This window comes from Xenopus tropicalis, chromosome 2, assembly GCF_000004195.4.
Source record: "Xenopus tropicalis strain Nigerian chromosome 2, UCB_Xtro_10.0, whole genome shotgun sequence".
In the NCBI taxonomy this organism is placed as follows: domain Eukaryota; kingdom Metazoa; phylum Chordata; class Amphibia; order Anura; family Pipidae; genus Xenopus; species Xenopus tropicalis.
Genome location: NC_030678.2, coordinates 152397901 through 152418907, shown reverse-complemented (window position 1 = coordinate 152418907; position 21007 = coordinate 152397901). Strand labels below are relative to the sequence as shown.

At 39.9% G+C, this 21007-nt stretch overlaps 1 protein-coding gene across 8 annotated transcripts in view; it reads left to right on the top strand.

Annotated features, from left to right (window-relative positions):
• nbea (neurobeachin) overlaps positions 1 to 21007 on the top strand; it is a 355187-nt gene that overhangs the window by 211435 nt on the left and 122745 nt on the right. For all 8 annotated transcript variants that reach the window (XM_012957925.3, XM_002934020.5, XM_012957924.3 and 5 more), the window contains one exon: positions 10216 to 10340. In XM_012957925.3, the coding sequence (XP_012813379.1) occupies positions 10216 to 10340 (125 nt within the window). The remainder of the gene's footprint in view (positions 1 to 10215; positions 10341 to 21007) is intronic.

The following is a 21007-nucleotide window of genomic DNA, read 5'->3' as shown; positions in this document are numbered from 1 at the left end:
CATTTTCGCCCAGCTGAGAAAGGTTTGCGGAAAGGTCAGCTTTAATGATTGTCTTTAGCCAAATAAATGCGAGAGTTTTTCCAGCAGGGACTTTGCTTTTCACTACTCTGTCATAAATTTCCTGTCCATACATCTGGGAATTGGCAGTGAAATGTTTTTCTTTATGACCGCAGGGTACTATATTTTGTAAATGTTCTGTTGTTGCATTAGTGATACTCTTATGTGTAAAGACATTTATTCTGGCATAAACAAACCTCAGCCTTTGCATCGCTGAGCCTTATCATGTAAAGGAATAGGTTTGTTTTCTCAATATACCTGAAATAGAAGTTTTGTCCCTCTACCTTCCTATAATGTTCCATTTGCTGGCAAGTCGACCTTTATTGTGACCACAGCTGGCCCTTTGGTGTTCACAGAGAAAAAGTGAAATCAATGCTGGTCTAACACAGTACAGATGAAAGCCATATAAAGCCAGTTCCCGTCATTTTATCAGACGTTATAAAGGGAAAGCAAACTGCTAGGGCCTCAGCATGTTAAAAACTACAACTCCCAGCATCCCCAAAGAGCTGAATGCCATTGGGAGATTATGGAAGTTGTAGTTTGCATACACAACTACATTTGGCTGCTGTGGAAATACAAGGCTAGGATCCCTTATGCAGAAAACAGTTGTAATGGGAAGTCCCATAGACTCCATTATAAGCAAATAATTCACATTTTTAAACATTTTCCTTTCTCTCTGTAATAATAAAACAGTACCTTGTAATTGATCTCCTCCTTATTAGAAGCAAACACCTACCATTTGGTTTCAATTATTTTTTAGTAGACTTAGGTATGGAGATCCATATTATGGAAAGACCCTTTATCCAGAAAACGCCAGGTCCCAAGATCTGGATAACAGTTCCCATACCTGTATTTCTTTAGTGCCAAAATGGGAACATAGGTTCCTAGGAACATAGGATAGTTATAAACTGAAATATGAGTTTAGATGAAGTCTGTCTTTATTCATTTTGTTTTTTGAAGCTCAGTGTGCAGTTGCTGATAGGGTCACGCTAGATTGCTCCTAAATTAGATCAAGGGTGATCCAGACCAGTCTTCCTTACTTTGAAATTGTTCCTACTTTCATTATCAGTATTTATAGCAATTAGCACAAATGTAGGCAGTTCCTGGAGAGCCTTTCTCAATGTTACCTTCTCAGTCATTTCGATAAATGTTCATTCGGATATTGCAAGAAAAATTGTTTTCAGCTGTGATCTGCAATTATTAAGTCAACTGAGGCCCTTGGGTTTCCATTGCGTGACTGGGGAAAGCTCTCTCAATTACAGTTAGTGGAGACTGGTATGAAAGGGAAAATCTAAACAGTCTCACAAATAGAAAGTCTTATTGCTAAATGCATAATAAACAATTAGGTAATAAAGAATTTAATAATGTCTTTAATTATTAATTTTAACACCAAAGAGGGATTTTTTTGCAATAGGAGAAAGTCACATTACTTCGTCTTCATTTGTATTTTCTGTGTAAGTAACACTAAGTAAGTAAACACAGTTTGGGATACAGCAATAGCGCTTTTCTTTTTTGTATATAAATTGTAAATTGGCCAATAATGGCTACAAATCATCCCTCTGTCGCATTGCCACGTGACTAATTCCCTAATTAACTGCATTGCCATGTGACTATCCAGTGTTGCACTAATTGTGTCCTTCTCCTGTACATTGAATTTCTCAGTGGCTATAATTATTTTCTGTTCCACATGATTGGGCATAGTAATATATAAAATACTACCGTTTCCAGTAATGTCACGTTGTTTTCTTTAAATCTGTCTTCCATTACCCCTCTCTCATTGCTCCTGTAATTTCTCTATCTTGGATGCCCAGTGTTGGCCTAGATTGGATTTATATTCCACCAGAAGTTTTTTTATTACTCTGGCCAGTTCCACAGCTTTTCCAGAGTAGTTAAGGACATTGTTCTGTTGTGGTCTTAGTATCATTAAATCTTATCTTGTCCTTTTTACTCCAATAATCTTGAAATCCCAACTAGAATGTTCTACTTCAGAATTTTCATATACTGTTTTCATAATCTACTTCCTGTTTGTACAAGCACAATCAAAACAAATCAACAGTTCACTGTAGAACCTTCTGTATAATGGAACCCATCCCTTCCCCCAGCTGCTTTATGTTAGGCTGTGAGATAAGTAGCAGTTCATTATAAAGAGCGTTAGCAGTAGGGATGGGGAAATAATTCTCCAGACGACTGACGCTTTCAAAAAATCAACGCACGCGTCAGGGAAACCAACACCCACATCAAAGGAAGCGATGCGTGGCAAATTATTTTGCTCATCCCTGCTTAGCAGTGCAAAGGCTTGCTACCAGCTATGGTTATTATTAAAAATTTACCGGCAATGTAATGTAAAATTATTAATTCTTCCCATTTCCTAAAGTTTTCCCCTGCAATACTCCATTTTTAGTATCTCGCCCTGCTCTTTGTAAAAATCATCTCTTTTCCTCCCCCTGATCTGCCCATACTCCCCTCTGATGTTCCCATCCATGTGAGGTTATTGTCCCGCCTTCTTGATGTTTCCACTGGTCTTTAAGACTGGGGGGACTGGGTCTTTAATTGTGCTTATATGGACCAGGAAATAGAATGCCACTTTACTTTAATTTCAATTAAGACTTAACAAAAACCATAGCTCTATTCACTGAAAAAATGCTGAAGAACAGGTTGATTTTGCCCTTCCAGTTGACACCTCTTTTACCATTTATTTATTATTTTATATGGGAAAGCAAGTCTGCTGTACTGATGCTTCCAAATCGCCACATGGCAGACCATGAAAGAAACAAGTGGGGCTCCGACCTTACATATATGCAGCACGGCCCAAACAAGCAGATCCATAGTATCTAGCCATCTCTGTAGATGCCTGTAGCTGTGCTTTGTGTTGGCCTGGGGAGAGATTAACTGCATAAAATTGTGGTTTACACTGAATTTGTTAGTGTTTCTTTTTACTTTTTAATTGTGTGATTCTTTTAATTAGTAAGTACTAACTGATTTGAAGTCTTTGGTTCGCCCCCAGTCAGATAACTGCTTGCTAGCAATCTCATAATTCATTTGTGACCAAGGCAGGCATTTTTCAGTTGGCAGCAAACCACATGTTTATGGCAGAAGTAAAATGGGGAGTTAAATGGATCTCATGAATTGATTGCTCGTATGCGCACTGAAACTGGAGAAGGGATCACAAGGAGGTTTATACATCAAGAAACGTACTACAGATTTCCCTAATTGGCAGTATATTTTTCTTTAAACGAACAGGCACTAATTATAATGCTATTAAAAACACAAATTGCGAGCTTCGCTGTGTAATTAAAATTGAAAACAGCAATTGCACGGCTGCGGTGCGAGTGGCACATTCCTGCCTGCTCTGCTTTGTTTAGGGGAACCGTGTTCCTTTTAATGGCAATTGACCCTTGTTGACACTTTGCCTATCTGTTTGCACCATATAACCTTGTAAGGAATGGCTTAACCACCTGGTATGTTAGTCACTATAAAGCATGTTTCTAATATTACACTGAATATTGTATCTGAACAGAGCACCTAGCCCTAAAAAATAATATATATTTCAAAATATTTGTTTTGCGAAAAACTGCACAAAATTCAGAAGTTGGGGGGTAAAAAACCAGGGCCATTATGGTTAAATGGTAGTGTCTCATATCAGGGGTGAGCAGCCACTAAATTAAAATTGTGCAATAATATTAGCACCCACATTTGTTCATTGCCCTTAACATGATTTTATTACATTTTACAGTTGGTAGTCTTGACTTCAGAGAGCTTTTGCTTATGGCCAATACACTGTTTGTGTTTTTCCAGTATTCTATTCCTCCATATGCCTATTACTTCCCAACAGTCTTTTGTACAGGTACGGGATCCATTATCTGGAAACCCATTACACAGATCGCTCTGAATTACGGGAAGGCAGTACCTGCCACACTGGTTGCATATTATCAAGCTGGAGGTAGAAGATCTGGGGAAATGGCACAAAAACTACACTAATGTACAATCTTCTATGTCGACAGTTGCTGAACCCAGCTTTACTGTACAGTACATTATAATCTCTGAGAACAATTATATGTTGCTGAACGCATTTGTCAGGGCTCTGCAAGATGGATGTGTGAACCACAACATGGAGACTGATATACTGGGCTTGACGTAATTTTAAGCCGTATTGATTGTGTTTGCATTGAGCCAGAGACACAAGTTTTGTTGGGATTGAAACAAGACAAGGGGAAGGCTGCACATTGAATCCTCATCCCTTAAAGCACTCAGACTGAAAAATGGCCTGGATTTAAGCTTTGCTATTCAGTTTCATGGGAACCCATTTGGTCATATCAACACCTGCGATGATAAGCTACAAGTTGCGCCCTTAGCAGTCTCAGATTTAGAGTGCGCACTTTATCTTTGGGGAGTGCTATCAGATATGTTTCATTAATGCACAATATACAGCTTGTTATCCTTCAGCTGTCCGCTAAAGCATTTGCTTTTATTTCAGTGAGGCCACAGTCTGAATGATGAGCTGCTTTTGTACTGAATATGAAAAATATTTGGTTGTCACTATGTGCCAGCTCAATCTCATTTAGGGACAGGGATTCTCACACACTTCTTGGGGCCCTTTGTATCAGTAGATCCCCTTGTTTGTTGTTTGCATCTTGGAATTGTTGTTCCATCGTGCTTGTACTCTTGCTGACTTCTCTTTGCATGTTTTGATAGTGTAAAGGAGACACGTCAGAAATATGGCTGTCATTGTGTTCTTAAGTTCCTTTAACGTTGCCTTAGCACCTTGGAACTGAAATGGGAAGTCCACCCATGCCCCCAACCTCTTCTTAATAGGGCTCTGCATTTTTGAGTGATACAGAGATGCCGTCCTAGATCCCTTTAGATCTTGGAGCATTTTGGCAGTACCGCTTCTCCCCTAGCACAGCCTGTTCCACCCAGGCCAAACGTCCATGCCAGTGTTTCACGATCTGACTGCTTCTGAGAATTCAGGTCACTATTTAGTGCGTTTTTATGGTCGGGTATGTGGACATATCACTGACTGAGCTTTTACTGAGGGTGACCAGGTGAGGGTGGTTAAATCATAGTGACTTCCCAAAAATGTGGGTGCGTTGACATATCTGGTGACATTGGCTGTCACTACTAGATAGCATCCAACACTTTGCAGTGATTTCTAGTTTTTTGTCCCCACTTGCATAGTGAGAAAATACTGAGGCAACACAACACTAGCAATACGCCACTGTGCCATTAACCTTGTAGAAGCCATATCAGGATATTTCCAGCCACAAATTCTCCCAGATTTAAATCTACATTTCTGTGACCCAGTTTTTAAAAACACTGCTTTTAGTTTGTTTCATAATGGCAAGGCTTCTATCAGAATGTTACTCGCAGGGCTCATTTGACCAAATTGAAATTGTAGTGTAAAGGAAAGAAACAGACTTCTGTGCAAAGCAAAGAAAAATGATAAGTTTCTGTTGATACTTTTTTTCCTCCTGCAGCATGATAGATTATTTGGAGAAACTATAGAAGCAAAACATATAGAATTTTTGACAGATCTTGTTTTTCCATACTTTGTATTATAGAAAGCTCATTCATTCCTCCAGGCTCTGAGTCTTCCCATGCTTTTACTGTCCCTGGGGTACTTTTGTCATCATCTTTATTTCTCAAATACAGTGACCCTCTTAAACCTTTGTTCATATGTTATGCAAAAAAAATCCAGGCAAGATCAATAAAAATTAGTAAGAATTCCCATTGTATAAATTCCAAATGCAGGTCCTTCCCATTTGGCCCCAATAAGGGGAAATCATTATTGCTTTTTTAATGTAAGTTACAATGTATAGAAAGCTCAGAATAAACAACAGTTATTGGCCCTTTTATCCCACTCAAAGCTCACTAGGCCAGCAGTCCTGGTGAGCCCCAACAAGGTCTATTTGGGTCTGGTCCCAATAGCACCCAACAGTTTAGAAAGCTACTACCTAAATGGAGATATTCAAGGTGTTTCCTAATGTTACACCTTTCATTAAAGGGCACCTTTAAATTAACTTTAGTATGATGCAGAGAGTAATATTCTGAGACAATTTCAGTTGGTCTTTATTTTTCATTTGTTTTTAAATTATTTAGCTTTTTATGTAGCAACTCTCCAGTTTGGAATTTCAGCAGCTGGTTGCTAGGGTCCAATTTAAGATAGCAACGAGGCAGTGGTTTTTCAAGAGAGACTGAAATATGAATAGAAGAGAGCCTAAACAGAAAGATAAGTAATAAAAAAAATAATAGTAACAATAAAATTGTAGCCTCACAGAGCAATAGCGTTTTGGGATGCTAGGGTCAGTAACCCCCATTTGAAAACTGGAAAGAGTCAGAAGAAGGCAGCAAATCATTTTAAAACTATAAAGAAAAAATAGAAAATACTTCTAAATCTACCAATCTAAATTCTACCAATCTAAAATTTGCTCAGTAGTCATTCTATAACATACTAAAAGTGAACAACTCCTTTAACTCACATCTCAACATGCAGGAGCTTTCTGTCAGCTGGTCTGGTGAGGTTTGAAAAAAGAAAGATATTTTATTCACTGAATTCATTATTTATTCACTGGCTGTTGTTTTGTTAAGTTAAAAGAGGGTGGGGGTAATGTTACATCCAAAGTTCTATTATGCCATGTAAAAAATTGCCAATTCTAGGGACCCAGGAATGTGCTCAGTGAGGGCCCTTGCTGACACCTTATTTATATATATATATATATATAAACAGATCATCTTCCCTACGGGTTTTGCCTTGGGGGGGGGGGGGCAAAAAAGATTTTACTGTTGGTCTCCGTAACTTCTAATTACACCACTAAAATGAGCTTAACCTTGTATCTTCCAGCCTGTACCAGTACATAGTGGGTAGCCCATGTAATGAGCTTTAGTACGGCAGCCTGATCCTGGTGCAGCCCTTCTGTGCATTAGTGAATGAGCTCTTATTCATATATTTTTCATGCTTCCACAGGAATATTTTCAGAAAAATAAAAGCAACCCCATTTTGTTTTTAATTTATTATCCCTTAAGGGCAAGTCTGTGATTTGCAAGCTGCTCTGAAAGCGCCTTAGCCGGCCCGAGCAAGGAAAACAAAGGCAATTTAACCTGCAAATGGCCATGGCTGGTAATGGTTAGTATTTGCTAGGAGCAATAAAATCACGGGAGCACTATGTTAGCGCTGAGATAATAATTCACCCCGACAATTACCACATGCCGGAATGTTTTTGCAACTTTAATTCCATGTTATTAATAATGAATAAAATTGCAATTTGCGTAGGTTGCTGGGGGGCAGCACGGAATCTATCCAATGAATATTTCAGCACATTATTTTAATCATGGTTCCACAAAAATGCATAATATTTTATGCTCTTAAAATCAGTCTGCTGAGGAGCCATAGTCATTAAAATGCAAGCTGTTTATAGGACGGGGTTGCGCTTTGATTTGTAAGCCTTGTTAAAGTCTCTGGAAAAGAAAGAAAGCTGCGTCATTAATACTTGTAATATGAAGCTGCATTAGTAGATGGGCTCCTGGTAATGAATGTTTGGAGGACAAGGACAGAGGGTTTAAACATTTAAAAGAACACAACTGCCAATACACATTGCCCTTCTGTAACAGCGTGTGAGAATATCCCATAATATTTACACATTGGCATGGAAATGTTTGTTGTTTCTTGACAGAAGGAATTATTTGTGGTGTTAGAAAAGGAAATGCATAGGAATAATTCCATACCCTCTGTACATTCCAAATGTAAAAACTGGGAAATCTTAGGCCATACCTCGTATCTACCCCCAAGCCCAGCTATGCTCTTGTTTCACCCAAATGCAGAAAGGGAAAGTTTTGTGCTCACTATCCAATTTTTAACCAATGTGCGGGGGTGCAATTAGGTTGTGACCACAAATTCATATATACAGAGGTAAGACGTCCTCTGCACTCACCCATCATCAATATATATATAGGGCATTAAGACATTCTGTGCATTAAGCAAGAAATACCCTCCCCTTTAAGCAAAACAGGGATTGTTTGTCCATATATTGCAATATATACAAGCTGGCCAACTACGTCACAGTCACCCCCGGTCTGGCCAGTCCTACACTCACTTTCATCTGATTCATTAAGAATTATACTGCTTCATTGAACATTTTACACAGGGACTAAATTCTACCTGCAACTTTCTGCCTTTCAAGATGAACCCTAAATGGTTGTTCCTTTGACATAGTTGGCCAGCTTGAATATATTGCAGAATATGGATAGACAATCCCTGTTTTGTTTAAGAAGTAGCTTAATGCACAGAATGTCCCATATGTATATTGATAATGGGTGAGTAGTGATGAGCGAATTTTTTTTGCCAGGCATGGATTTGCAGCAAATTTCCACATTTCGCCATTGGTGAAGTGTTTTGTGAAACTTCTGTGAAAATTTGCAGTGGAAAAATTTGTTGCGTGTCAAATTGGGCACGGTTGCGTAAAAATGGGTGTGGCCGCGGCAAGGGTATAAACCCCTGTGGGTGGCAAAAAAGAATTTTTTGCCGTTTTGCACATTTTCCTGTCATTTCGCTAATTTTACGGGACAAATTCACTAATCACTATGGGTGAGTGTAGAGGATCCTATTGTCTTTGTCTGTACAAAATGCTTTTATGTATCTCTTGTCCCTTTTGGGTCTCCAAGTAGAGGATAACCATTCATATAATATTGGAGGTAAATATGGCCACACAGCCTAAGTTTACACTGCAAAGATCATTTTAGTAGGGAGTTGAATATTTCAGGACTGTTGCTCTTTGTTTCATATAGTTGATGAAAGCTTAGCGAGCCTGCCTCCACAGCTCTATACCCCATTCCCTTCGCAACCTATGCCTCAGAAGGCAGAAAACATCCAATTGTGGCTCTTGCCACTTCTGCCAGGGGAAATATTTTCCTGACTCTTAAGAGGAGATGTTTATTATTAGTATTTAAGGCATTCTTCATGTACAAGGTTTATAATTGAAAAGTTGCTATGATTATATGATAATGTTTCCATTTTGAGACAGAAATAAATATTGAGTTGTGTCGGCAAAGAAAGCAGCGTGGCAGCAAATGCAGGGAAGGTGACACCCTCTGATGTGTAGGTGTAAGGCAGCAGTGCAGGATCTTTACACTCACACCTGCCCATATCTGCAAATCATAGCTGTTTGTGTGCACATAATACTCTGTGCCTGTGTATACATGTATGCACACAGTACTACTGCTGGGTCTGAAGCTTCTTGAATGAAGCAGAACGAGCAGGGAAGTGTGGTGAATCAGTCAAGGAATTAAACATTTGGGGGGCTGAAATATTAGCATTAGAGAATTGGGTTTTGATCTAAAAACCATGAATGACTGGAAATAGATTGTATAATGCTGATTTTATAGGCAAAAAAAATCAGTTTGTTTGATATTGCATTAATAGATTGGGAAGTTGTAATTTTGAAGGAAAACTATACACCTGAACAATGTAGGTCTCTAAAAATATATTGCATAAACAGCTCATATGTAAAACCCTGCTTCATCTAAATGACTGTTTTCATAAAAATATGTGCCATTGAAAAATCCTATATAGAAAATTGTCATTTTAAGTACTAAGGGCTGTCATTCTGGGATGATACAATTCACAGTGCACACAAACAAGCCAAGGGCACACATACATGTTAGGCCCCATCAGCCAATCAATGGGCAAAGTTCTGCCTTTTACTGTCCCACACTACTTCCTGTTACATTTAGAGCTGCATTATTTCCTGTCAGGTGATCTCTGAGGGAGCACACAGCCCATCACTAAATGGCGGCTCAAGGGAAAAGGTGTAAAAAGGCAATATTTACCAATATCTATATGCCTATTTGGTAAGATTCTTTAACAGGTCACTAATTATAATGTAAATCATCTGTATGTTAACTATTTATTTTGGGGGTATAGTTTTCCTTTAAACTGTTGCTGAACTATAGCTCCCAGAATGCCTATAATTGATAATGGAGCAGTAAAAAGAAACATGGCAGCATTTACAACAGCTAAGCAGTGAGCAAAACATTGTCATTGGGATGGAAACCAAACTGTTCCTTTGTTATCTACTCTTTTTACATCTCATGTACAATCAGCACCTTCTATAAATGTCATTGTAAATGTCATTGGGCTCTAACAAGTACCTTATTCTGATTTTGCAGCCAACTTCATGACTTCTGGCGACTGGATTACTGGGAGGATGATTTGCGCCGGCGAAGGCGTTTCGTACGAAATGCTTTTGGATCTACTCATTCAGAGGCTCGACTGAAGTCTGCCATTGAATACGGTGAGTTTCTTTTCCTCCACAAATGCACGTATGGCTTCTACGCAAGCGCCACTTGGATGTAGTTGAGCACAGGTGTGGGGTGAGCTGGGAAACTGCACATATCTGTTCCTTTAATGCCCTCATTCACATCTCAGCAAGCAGATGTTTGTCCCGTCCCCCTCCCTCTCTCCAAAGTTTGGCCTCATAGAGTGCATAGGAAACTTTAGGATGACCCTTTTCTGTTTGAGTACGTCCTTTACACCGATGCTATTTCTATTCCTCTTGGTAATACTAATGAGTTGAATAATTTATGAGCTTGTCATGTGCAAAGGATTTGGTGCAGTTTGATGTACTTTCAGCGTCTGCTGCTGGAATGCAATTACTAACCAAGCTAGAAGCAGGGAGGTTTCTCTGTTACCTTCATTAATTCTCATATATATATGTGTATGTGTGTATGTATATGTGTATGTATGTATGTGTATATATATATATATATATATATATATATATATAATATATTTTTCACTCATTTGGTACAGTGTTTAGAGAAGAATTATTCAGCTGCAAAGTATTATCACTATAGTTTATTTGGAGAGTGAATGCTTTTGGGCATAAAGATGTACTACTTCCTATTAATATCACACTCACAGCTGGTAGCTCTCGCTGAATATTCATTACATCGAGCCCATTGCTGAAAGGAACTTTACCATTGCGGTTCTTATGGTTTATGACTTGCACTCCTTTTAGCTGTATTTATTAAAAAGTGTTAATCATAGGAAAGGAAACAGTGTAGCATCGCTGTTGGTTTGCCAGTATCTTGTGGAGATGTCAGCACTCCCTTACTGCTATAGCAGTGCTCTCCTCCTTTTTTTTTTTTAACCAATTCTATTTAGTAAATGTGTTTTAAACTGGCACTGCTGTATTTCAACGGGCTTGGATGCTGGGAACTCCTATAACCCTTTCTGTTTTCGTGTAAGCCTACCTTTTGTACCTGTAACCAAATGGACCATTTGGTGAATTGTATTCCATGGATATACACAAGTGCTGAATTTGTTGCCTTTCTCTATTCTGTATTTTGAGACCTAGTCATATAATGGCTTGAGAGTAACCTCTATAATATTCACTAGCTGAAAAATATAGGCAGTCTCTGGGTTATTGTATAGCTATAAAAAGGATCAAATATGTTTATGCTCAGATTTCAGAGATTCTTAACAAAAACGCTATAATTCCAATAAGAGTGCGCATTATGCCTTTCATCACATACATTACATGAGCATGATACAGTTATCAAAGCTTAAAGATTTGTACATTGTTCCTTACCATCTCTAGTTGTATGTAAACCCTGCATTTCCCTTGTATAATCTGCCTGAAAGCACCATTGGGCACAGAGGTTATCTATTCCTATTTTTGAAGGGGGCACAACCATATGTAGGCTATGCTTGTAGCTATGGCTACTAGTATTGTGGTAATGTCTTGCAAGACCTTATAGAGTGCAGTGGGGTTCATTTAGAGGCAACACAAAGAGATCGAAGTATGAAACATGGCCTTTCTTCTCATTGGTTGTTGTCTGGTGTAACTTTGGTTAAGAGATGAGACCCTGTAGGAAAACCTTGCTAGTTCCAATGTGAATTTTGTATTATGCATTCCCATTATAAATTAACAGCTCAGGTGGTTCAGCTTTAAGTATGTTATAGAATGCAATAGAATAGAATAAAACTTTTAGTATGTTATAGAATGTCCTATTCCTGGCAACCTTGCAATTAGTTTTTATTATGTATTTTTTAATAGTTTTTTTAATTATTTTGCCTCTTTTCAGCTATTAAATGGGGGTCACTGACACCAACAGCCCATTTCTTTGTGAGGCCAACTGCCTAGTTGCAGGGTATATAAGAGCTAAGCAACCAAATAGCTACTGAAATACCAAACTGGGGAGCTGCTGAACAAAAAGCTAAATAACTAAAAAACCATGAAAAAATTAAACGAAGACCATTTGCAAATTGTCTCAAGATATCAATGTCTACATCATACTAAAATTTAAATTAAAAGTAAACCACCTTTATAAAACACAAATAAGGGAATGTAATATGTATCGCTAAAGGTAAAAACAGTCACAAATGGAACCAAAATGGCACTTTGCAACAAATTTTGCATTTGCGCTACAAAGAACCTGTTACGGAACCCTGCAGTGAATGTAATAAAACTTCTTAATAAAAAAGTCACGGTCATAATTACGCCATCTTCAAGCAGGTGTTAAACATTTGCAATGTGATAAATGTTTAGTGAACAGCATTACATTGCGAACATTGCTAAACATTCGTAGAAACGCCATTTTACACACTGCTTGCGATTTTTATTACAATCCCCATATAATTTGACAATTTGTTAATGTTGTAAAGTGCCAGCCAGTAAGATCTTGATCCTATTTCGGTAATACTCTAGTAAACCTCTGTATTCCAGGCATCTTGCTGTTTCCCAAGTTTTCGGAAGAACAGCTTAGCCCTCTTCTTATGAGCTAAATTGTCAGCTAACATTTTGTGAATAAACTGAAATGAAATAAAATATTAACGCACAATTCTGAAGTCAGCAATCTCCTCTGTGTCAATGATTTAAGCCATCAGCTTAAGTAAGTGTGATGGTGTATTTCAGTAGAGCTTCGGCTAGCAAAAACACCGAGCTGGAATGACAAAGTTAATCAGTTATTTGCTTGGCAGTAAAGAGGTAAAGCAAAGACTCTGGCTGACAGCACTTGTACAGTGCGGATGCGCGCCTGCTTTAGCACGTTGTGACCTTGAAGCGAGAAATACTTCTCTAACAGCTAGTCTAGACCTAAATCAGTATTGATGGTGTCTTCATGGAAACTGTACTGATACCGTATCTGCAAAATGAAGTCTGGTCTGTGGGGAGCATCAGCTACGTACATCAGTCTAACGCTGTACTGTGCCCAGAGCTTTGCCTAGAAAGCACAAGGCTGAGAGTGCACTGCGCTTATTAGAAACTGATGTCACGCACGCCATGTTCCCAGCTTGTTCTGCCACCTGAATAATGATGTTTGGGCTATGGAAAATGATTCCACTTATTTTGTCACTCTCCGTCCATTTTGTGTTTATTGGGTGTATAGTGTTTGCTTTGCACTCAGCCTCTTCACATTAAAAAATAATGTTTTCATTCTCTTATCTTTGTAGTTGAAAGCTACAGCAGAATGCTGTTGGCAATCGCCATATATTTCCACTTTCCCAAGCCTTTTCTATTTTCTTACTGTTTTTTGAGATATTTCCTTAAGTTTTTTTTTTTTTTTTGAGACAAGAGTATCTGCTCTGTGTTCCAAAGCAAGGCAGTTTCTCCAGTCAGAACAGAGACGTGTTTCATATGGAATCTTGTCGGAGAAATGATTTATTACTGACATTTTCCTTGTCCATACAGCTGCCCTTGTACTCTTTAGAAAGGTGCTGAGTTTAAAGTGCCTGGGATATCTATGTGGTTTATAATCTATTTGATTCTCAGCATCACTCTTGCCCCGCAGACACAGAATCAGCCAACTGTATACACTGTCCATGCTAATATAGCATTCTTGCCCTTTAACTTCTCAACAAATCCATATGTGGATGCATGTAATTATTTACATCTCCGGTACCAAGGTTAGCCCTCAGTTTCAGGGACATGCTGGTCCTCACACATTTATGTTTTGGTCACTTGCCAAAAGGTGAATCTGAGAACAAGAAGAAAGGGCCCAAAAGTAAGTGTGAAACTCGCCACAGGCTAGGGAAGGCCCAGGTGCACTGCCTTAAACCTTCAGCGGGGGGAGCTACCTCTGCTTGTACACAAATAACATTCTACTTGGTTTTTACAAGACTTCTCATTGAGTGCCCACTCTCTATTCATATGTTTGCTGAATAGGGAGTGAGTTTGTGTACCTAATTGTTCCCTAGTTGTGCTGTATGTGTACTCTTCCCCATGGGAACACACTGCATGTATTCCTTATGCATATAGACTATTGGGTAGCCATAGGAAGAAGCCTTTGGTCAGAGGAAAGAACATATGTAACGGTAATGTAAGTATTTAGACTCTATCCAATAGTCCCATTCCCTTCATATATACTCTCCTGCCTACAGACTTATATTCTGTTTCCTATGGCTACAGGACCTACGTTAGCTACACACGTACTGTATACAGTTGCCCAGCCACCCACATTATCACAACATGTACAGTGGGTACAAGCACCTACATAACTCGTAATGTAATCTTCTATGGGCACTTACATATCCTGCACATATACTCTTTCTTAAGGCCACGGGCTTCTGCTATATATGAACATATACTCTCTTTTATTATTTTCATTACCTGCATTTATATAAACTCAGTCTTCTTGCATCAGGTATGAATTATGTTCACAAATTCACTTTTCCACCGCTAGTGGCACATTATATTGATGGCCATGGGCTTTTGCATTAGACACACTTAAGCCTTTGTACTCCAAGTATAATGCTTTCTTATAGGGGACCTGTCACTCACATACAAATCTGTACAATAAAAGTCCTTTGCAAATTAAACATGAAACCCAAATTATTACTTATTAAATCATCCATACCTATTATAAATGTATTTAAAAAGCTCAGATGTCAGTCATATATTGCCTAACCCACCTATGTGTCTCAGGCATAGAGGTGGGCAGTCAATTACTTTCACTTCCCATTCAGCACTTCCTAGATGCCACTGCACTCCTCATATTCCCCCTCCCTATAATTGTGCAGCCTGTGCATGGGCATGTGAATCAGGTCCCACATTCTGGCTCATAGACTTTAGGATGATACAAAACTTGTTTAATAACATTGTCCACAATATGGCGCCTGCCTGCTTGCTATGACTGGGAATTTCAAGACTGAAGGAAACAAGAATTAAATAATTTATATAGTGTTAGTACTGGACTTACATGATAGAAAAGGATTTGGAATTATTTCTTAGGGTAACAGGTCCCCTGCATAATCTTCAGCAGAGTATCTCCCTCTCAGCACTCCATTTAATCATATTGGATTAGGGTGCACCATTTCCCCTTTTTCCGAGTCTTTTTCTATTACTATGTTACCTTCCACTGGAGTTATAGAATAGCTGAACACAAGAATACTGCTGACGTTGAGACTTTCTAAATTGGTGATTTGAAGGTAAAAAGAAAAAACACCAAACCTGCTGCTGAACCCACTTGTGAAACTGCTTTATGTGACTTAGAAAATGTGTAAACTCTATTAGCCGCCCTGTCAATATAAAGAGTTGCACTTCATTTCCCGTGCTTTCCGTAATAACCTTTCGATGTGTTAAACCGAGGTAACTCACATAATCAGGCTATATTGTCAGTGCTTCCAAGCTGCGCAAGCATGAAATGGAAAATTTACTAATATTGATCCATTTCTCTTCCCTCAATGTGTCCTTGATGCGGCTTCCCTCCCCACCTACCCAACTCAGCAATAGTTCAGAACCTTATCATTCATTAATTAATTTAGAAGATTCAGAACATTCATTTCTATTATGTTTTATACTTAATGGTTTAACGCTTTATTCCATTGTATCTGAACAGGACACCTGAGTTCAGGTCTGGACTGGGGTTCAAAATTAAGCCCTTGGTATTATAATTATACAGTGTCTCAAAGGGCCCACACCAGTCTAATAAATAGTTACTGTTTATATGTATCTTAAAGTAGCCTTTTGCTGTCAGTCTGGGCTGGTTTAAGGAAAAATGGTCAAATTGTTTCATTCTTTGGAAATCAGTAGCTTGATGTATCTGCTGGTTTCTGCACTTTACATGAACTCCTAGACCCTTAGCTTAGCTGCAGCCAATGTACTTGTGGACAAGATCACGCCTCAGTGTGATTCTCCATTTGTATTTATTTCTTAAGTTTTGTGATTCTGATTTCAAGGTAAAGGCTATTTGATAGCCCCTATGTGGACTGGCAGCCTACAGGAGGCTCTGTTTGGCAGTACATCTGCTTTTTATGCAACCAAAACTTGCCCATAAGCCTGGAATTCAAAAATAAACACCTGCTTTGAGGGGAGCAACATCCAAGGGGTTGGGGAGCAACATGTTGCTCCTGATTGGGGATCACTGCTTAATTATATTATAATATTCAGTTGTTTATAGAAGAGTCCCATCAGCAGTGCCTGTTTCAACACATACTTCTGGATGAGCCAGTGCTCCCATGAGTTGTTAAAAAAGAGAAATGCCTACATTGCATTTTTAATACTACTGTTATAATTATTACTAAAATTATTATCACACCTACATTGGGAGCACTGGAAGGTATGGGATCAAGATAAACTTTTTTTCCCCCCTTTCATTAAAGGAGAACTTACCCCTTAACACCAACCCTGTCAACTGGCCTTCACTGGGCTACCTCCCTTGCACACTAGATTCCATTCAAAAGTGTTCCTACTTGTAAACTCCTCATACACAGAGGTGTGCATCAGAGTTCACAGGCACCATCATTTGTCTGGTCGGATCCTCCTCAGTCACTCCCATTACATGGAGCCTACATGCAGATGTGCTGGTGAACTGTGAGAAAGGGATCTGAACAGGCAGGAGATGGTGTCTGTGAACCCCACTGCACAACTCTGCATGCTTATTATGAGTTTTACAAGTAGGAACACTTTTGAATGGAATATATTTTGTGGTGAGGTAAGAGGAAGAGAGAGCCCAGTTGATGGTGGGGCTGGGTTTTAAGTGTAACTGGAGTAAATAGTGATGCCTATTTGTACTACTGAGCAAGGCACCTCCAGCCATGATAGTTCCCTTATAAGCTGGCCATACACAGGCAAATTTCAGCTGCCAATTCTGGTCCTTAAGACCGACTTGGCAGCTTATCTGCCCGGTATGTGGGGCCCTCAGACAGGCCTCCCTAAACGATATCTGGCCAAAAATTGGGCAGATGTCGATTGGACAGTCTTGATTTTTCGTCAGGTCGGGTACCGCATCGGATCATTGATGCGGTCCTTGCTTCAATTTTTCCTCCTGTCCCCTTAATTGTAATACGATCATTTGGGCCTAGGGGGACCTTGCCAAATGATCAATACTTACCATGTATGGCCACCTTTATTTTAATCAGATTGCCACCTCATTTGAGGGGGTGGGGCTTTGACTTAAGGGTTGGGGAAATGAGCATGGAAAAGCCAAATGGGGCCAGGAAATGAGCGGGCTGGGCAGGGAAATAGGCTGGGCAGAGGTAGGCCTGTCACCATAAAGGCTAATCAGCAGCAGAGAAGGTGAAGAAAGGGGATGAATTTATAGAGTATTACAAATTTACTGGCAAATACATATCTGGTAAGTTTGTAATACCGGTGCCAGCCCTAGTTGGTGATTTACTGTTTAGGATAGTTAAATACCAGCCAGATGGCAACTCTATCAGGTAGGCTGATTGTGGACAAAATCTGGAAATCATTTCCACAAAGCCCCACTTTATGTGAGCAAAGGAGGGGGGGGGGGCCCTCCTTTGCTCACATAAAGTGGGGCTTTGTGTACCCCACGCCCCATTCCTGTTGTCCTAGAATTACATTATAAGCTCTTGTTTTCAGTAACAAAAGGTTACAGTGGGAGAACAGACACTAACAACTTATTTCTTCTGTTTCAAAGAAAATGCTGAAATTCAAGCGGTTGTCAAACTCCAGTTTCCCGGAATCACCCTGGGAACCTGATGCTGTTTCTCTGAGCTTCAAGAAAAAAAAATCTGATATCAGAATTTGATATTTGCTTGCATAGCGTTGTACTCCTGTATATTGCCCAACATAATGTACACGTAAAAGGAAAAGCCGCTACCAAGAAGTAGAGTACCTACTGGCACTGAAGTGGTTAATTGAAAAAAAAAAAAAACCCTTGCCATCTCTTTGCAACATTAGGATTTCCTGTGAGTGCGTTTAGGTAACACAGTGACGAGGTTCACTTTCCCTTGCCCTGGGCTTTGTGAAGATGAAGGCCAGCTCCCTGCATAAATTGCCCTTATCTGCCGTTCAGTGCGGCACGGCACAAAGGCCCAATCACATTCAGGCACAAATAGCTTTGTAAAGAGACGTTGTGGCATCCGAAATCTAGTGCCTTGTTTATATAGGCAATTATACAATTATATCTTTTCAGCAAATGGGCGTGCGTTTATATAATTAGGAGGCGGATGGGATATTTGGTTGTTAGTAAACCCAGCAATTACCCTAGCAATGTTCATTGCTTGTTCTTCTGCAACACGCCTGGCTCCCTAAACACTCTGCCTAATCCCAAAAGCCGATTCCAGGCCTCGACACGAAATTCCATAAATGTGAAGAAATTGGGCGTCTTTTCTCTTTTAAATTGCGCACACAGCAAAAACCTAAATTGACCTATGTGTGATCTAGTCTGGGCGAGTGAATAAGGTTAATTGTAAAGGGAAGAATAAAGTGTGGCGGCGGAGCAGCCTCTATTTCTGTCTCCTTCAGCTTATTTTGTGCTGTTTGACTCCTTCCCATCTGCCGCCGGAGCTCCGAGGCCTGAAATTATGTGGTGATTAAGTTGCAAGCCGCTCAAATTATCCTGTGTCTCTGCTCTGATTGAAATTGTTTCCTTGAGTTGTGGGGTATCCTGGTTTCCCTTTCAAGAAGAACTCCATGAGCCATATTGGGAATTAATGGAGATGGATGACTTGCGGATAATTTTCAAAGACAAAAAGTGGCCTTGTTACCCGGCAAGGAGAAGGCTGTTAGGTCACTGCAATTTTCTGCAGTCCCATTAGTATTAATATCACTGAAATGAGTTATAGATCTGCTTCTATGAGAGAGGCCCCAAAGCATATGCACAAATACTGTGCCAGATTCCAAGATGTATGAAGTCAATGTGTGTTGCTTTTTTTCATTTAAAAAAAAAAGCATTTTGACTTTTTAATTATTATTACATATTATCTGTTATATATGCACAAACATGTTTCCACAGCAATTGGCAGAGATTATACACATTGGTCCCTTTGCCAGTTGATCTTATAATCTAAGGTTCTTATTACTTTCACACACAAACCAGAGTACCAGGAGAGTGGCTTTACTAGCATTGACCGGGCCCGGGTACAGCTGTCTCCTCCAGACACTTGTGTGTGCAAATATCTCTGCTGTTTCACCTACATTGAGACTCCATCATGCCTAAAGCAAGGCCCCAAGAGGGTGCAGGCCTGGCTGCATTCACATTCCCTGCAACCTGGTAGTTATGCCACTGTACCTGGGGCGAAACCAAAGTACCCAAGGAAACCTACGCAGACCAGGGTCGGACTGGAGGGTGCAGTGCCCACCGGGGCTTCTGCCTCAGGGACCCCTGCACCCCCCAGTGGCCCCCCCAACACCCTCCGGCCCCCTCCCCTGAGAGCTCCTAAAAGAAACTTACCTGCGGTGCGTCGGGGGAGGGAAATGGCGGATGGCGGGAGTACCCTGGGTTTTTTCCTGGTACCCCGGCGGCCTAGTCAGACGCTGATGCAGACACTTTGAGGGCATACAAATTATTTGTTGGTAGTGCCAAAGCTGGAATCAAATGCAGGCCCCCTGCACTGCAAGACAGAAGTGCTACCCGCAGAGCAGCCTCATTGCCCATTTTAAGATTTGAGTGGGGGGATTGGGGTGATGCCATGGGGACTGCATTTGTCTCTTTTTCTACTTATACGGAACAGCAGAAATAAATCACATTTAATGGTGCTTTTCACTTAGGGCAAGTCCACTGGCTAGAGATATCTAAGGAATTTTTATGGCTCCAGCTTGCTAAGGGATACATAGACTGATCCATTAATGTAAAAAGTTATATTTTTAAAGAAAATAAATAGAATTTATCAGGGCTATATCTAGGTCTGGTGCTTAGGGTGGCTGTGTGTGACGTCACTTCTACACGTGACACTCCCCTGCCTAGGTTCACCCTGTACCCCAGCTCCATGGCAGGATTTCAATAGGTTTGGTCTAGCGGCAGCTGATGCGGGTGACTTTTTGATTATATAGGCACCTGTATAGATATGTAAATACATCCATGAAATTTATACAAGTTATAATAATAATAATATTATACAAAGTAAATTTCTGTACGTTTATTGGTGTATAAGTTTGGGGCCCTGCTGAGCCCAAGTGATATCAATCTACTATATGTATAGGTTAGTTCCAGAATTGGAAAGGTTAGAAGACTGCGTCTGCAGATAAACAATAGAAAGGCGGCTGTATCATATGTGGCCCCTTGTAAGTGTTGAGTCTGACAGCGAGGGTATTAGGCCATATATTAAGGCTAACGTCAGATGGTTTGCTTTTCAGCCTTGCATACAGACAGCCTTTATTCAAAGAGCACAAGGGGTTAATGAGTAATGGGCACTGTACTTAGCATTGGCCTGCTTGCATAATAAACCAGCAAAGCCCTTTTTCCAGTCAGCTTTTGATTTGTTGAGTGTTAAAGCAGTGTTGTGGGAGGACAGTATTTTACAAGCCATGTAATGAGACCGCCCTTGGGAGACCTCACTCCTCCTGTGCTTGTTATATTGATTAATGTGCCTTTAATTCATAAAAGGTCCTCTAGTCCGACCATTCATTTAGATAAATGTTTGTTCCATACCTCCACAAAATCTGTGTGACCTAGTTCTGTGTGAAATCCATGCTAAAATCAATTTCACTGCATTTGTGTGAAGCTAATGCATAAACCCCGCGCTGCTGAGCAACAGAGTCCTTCTATAATA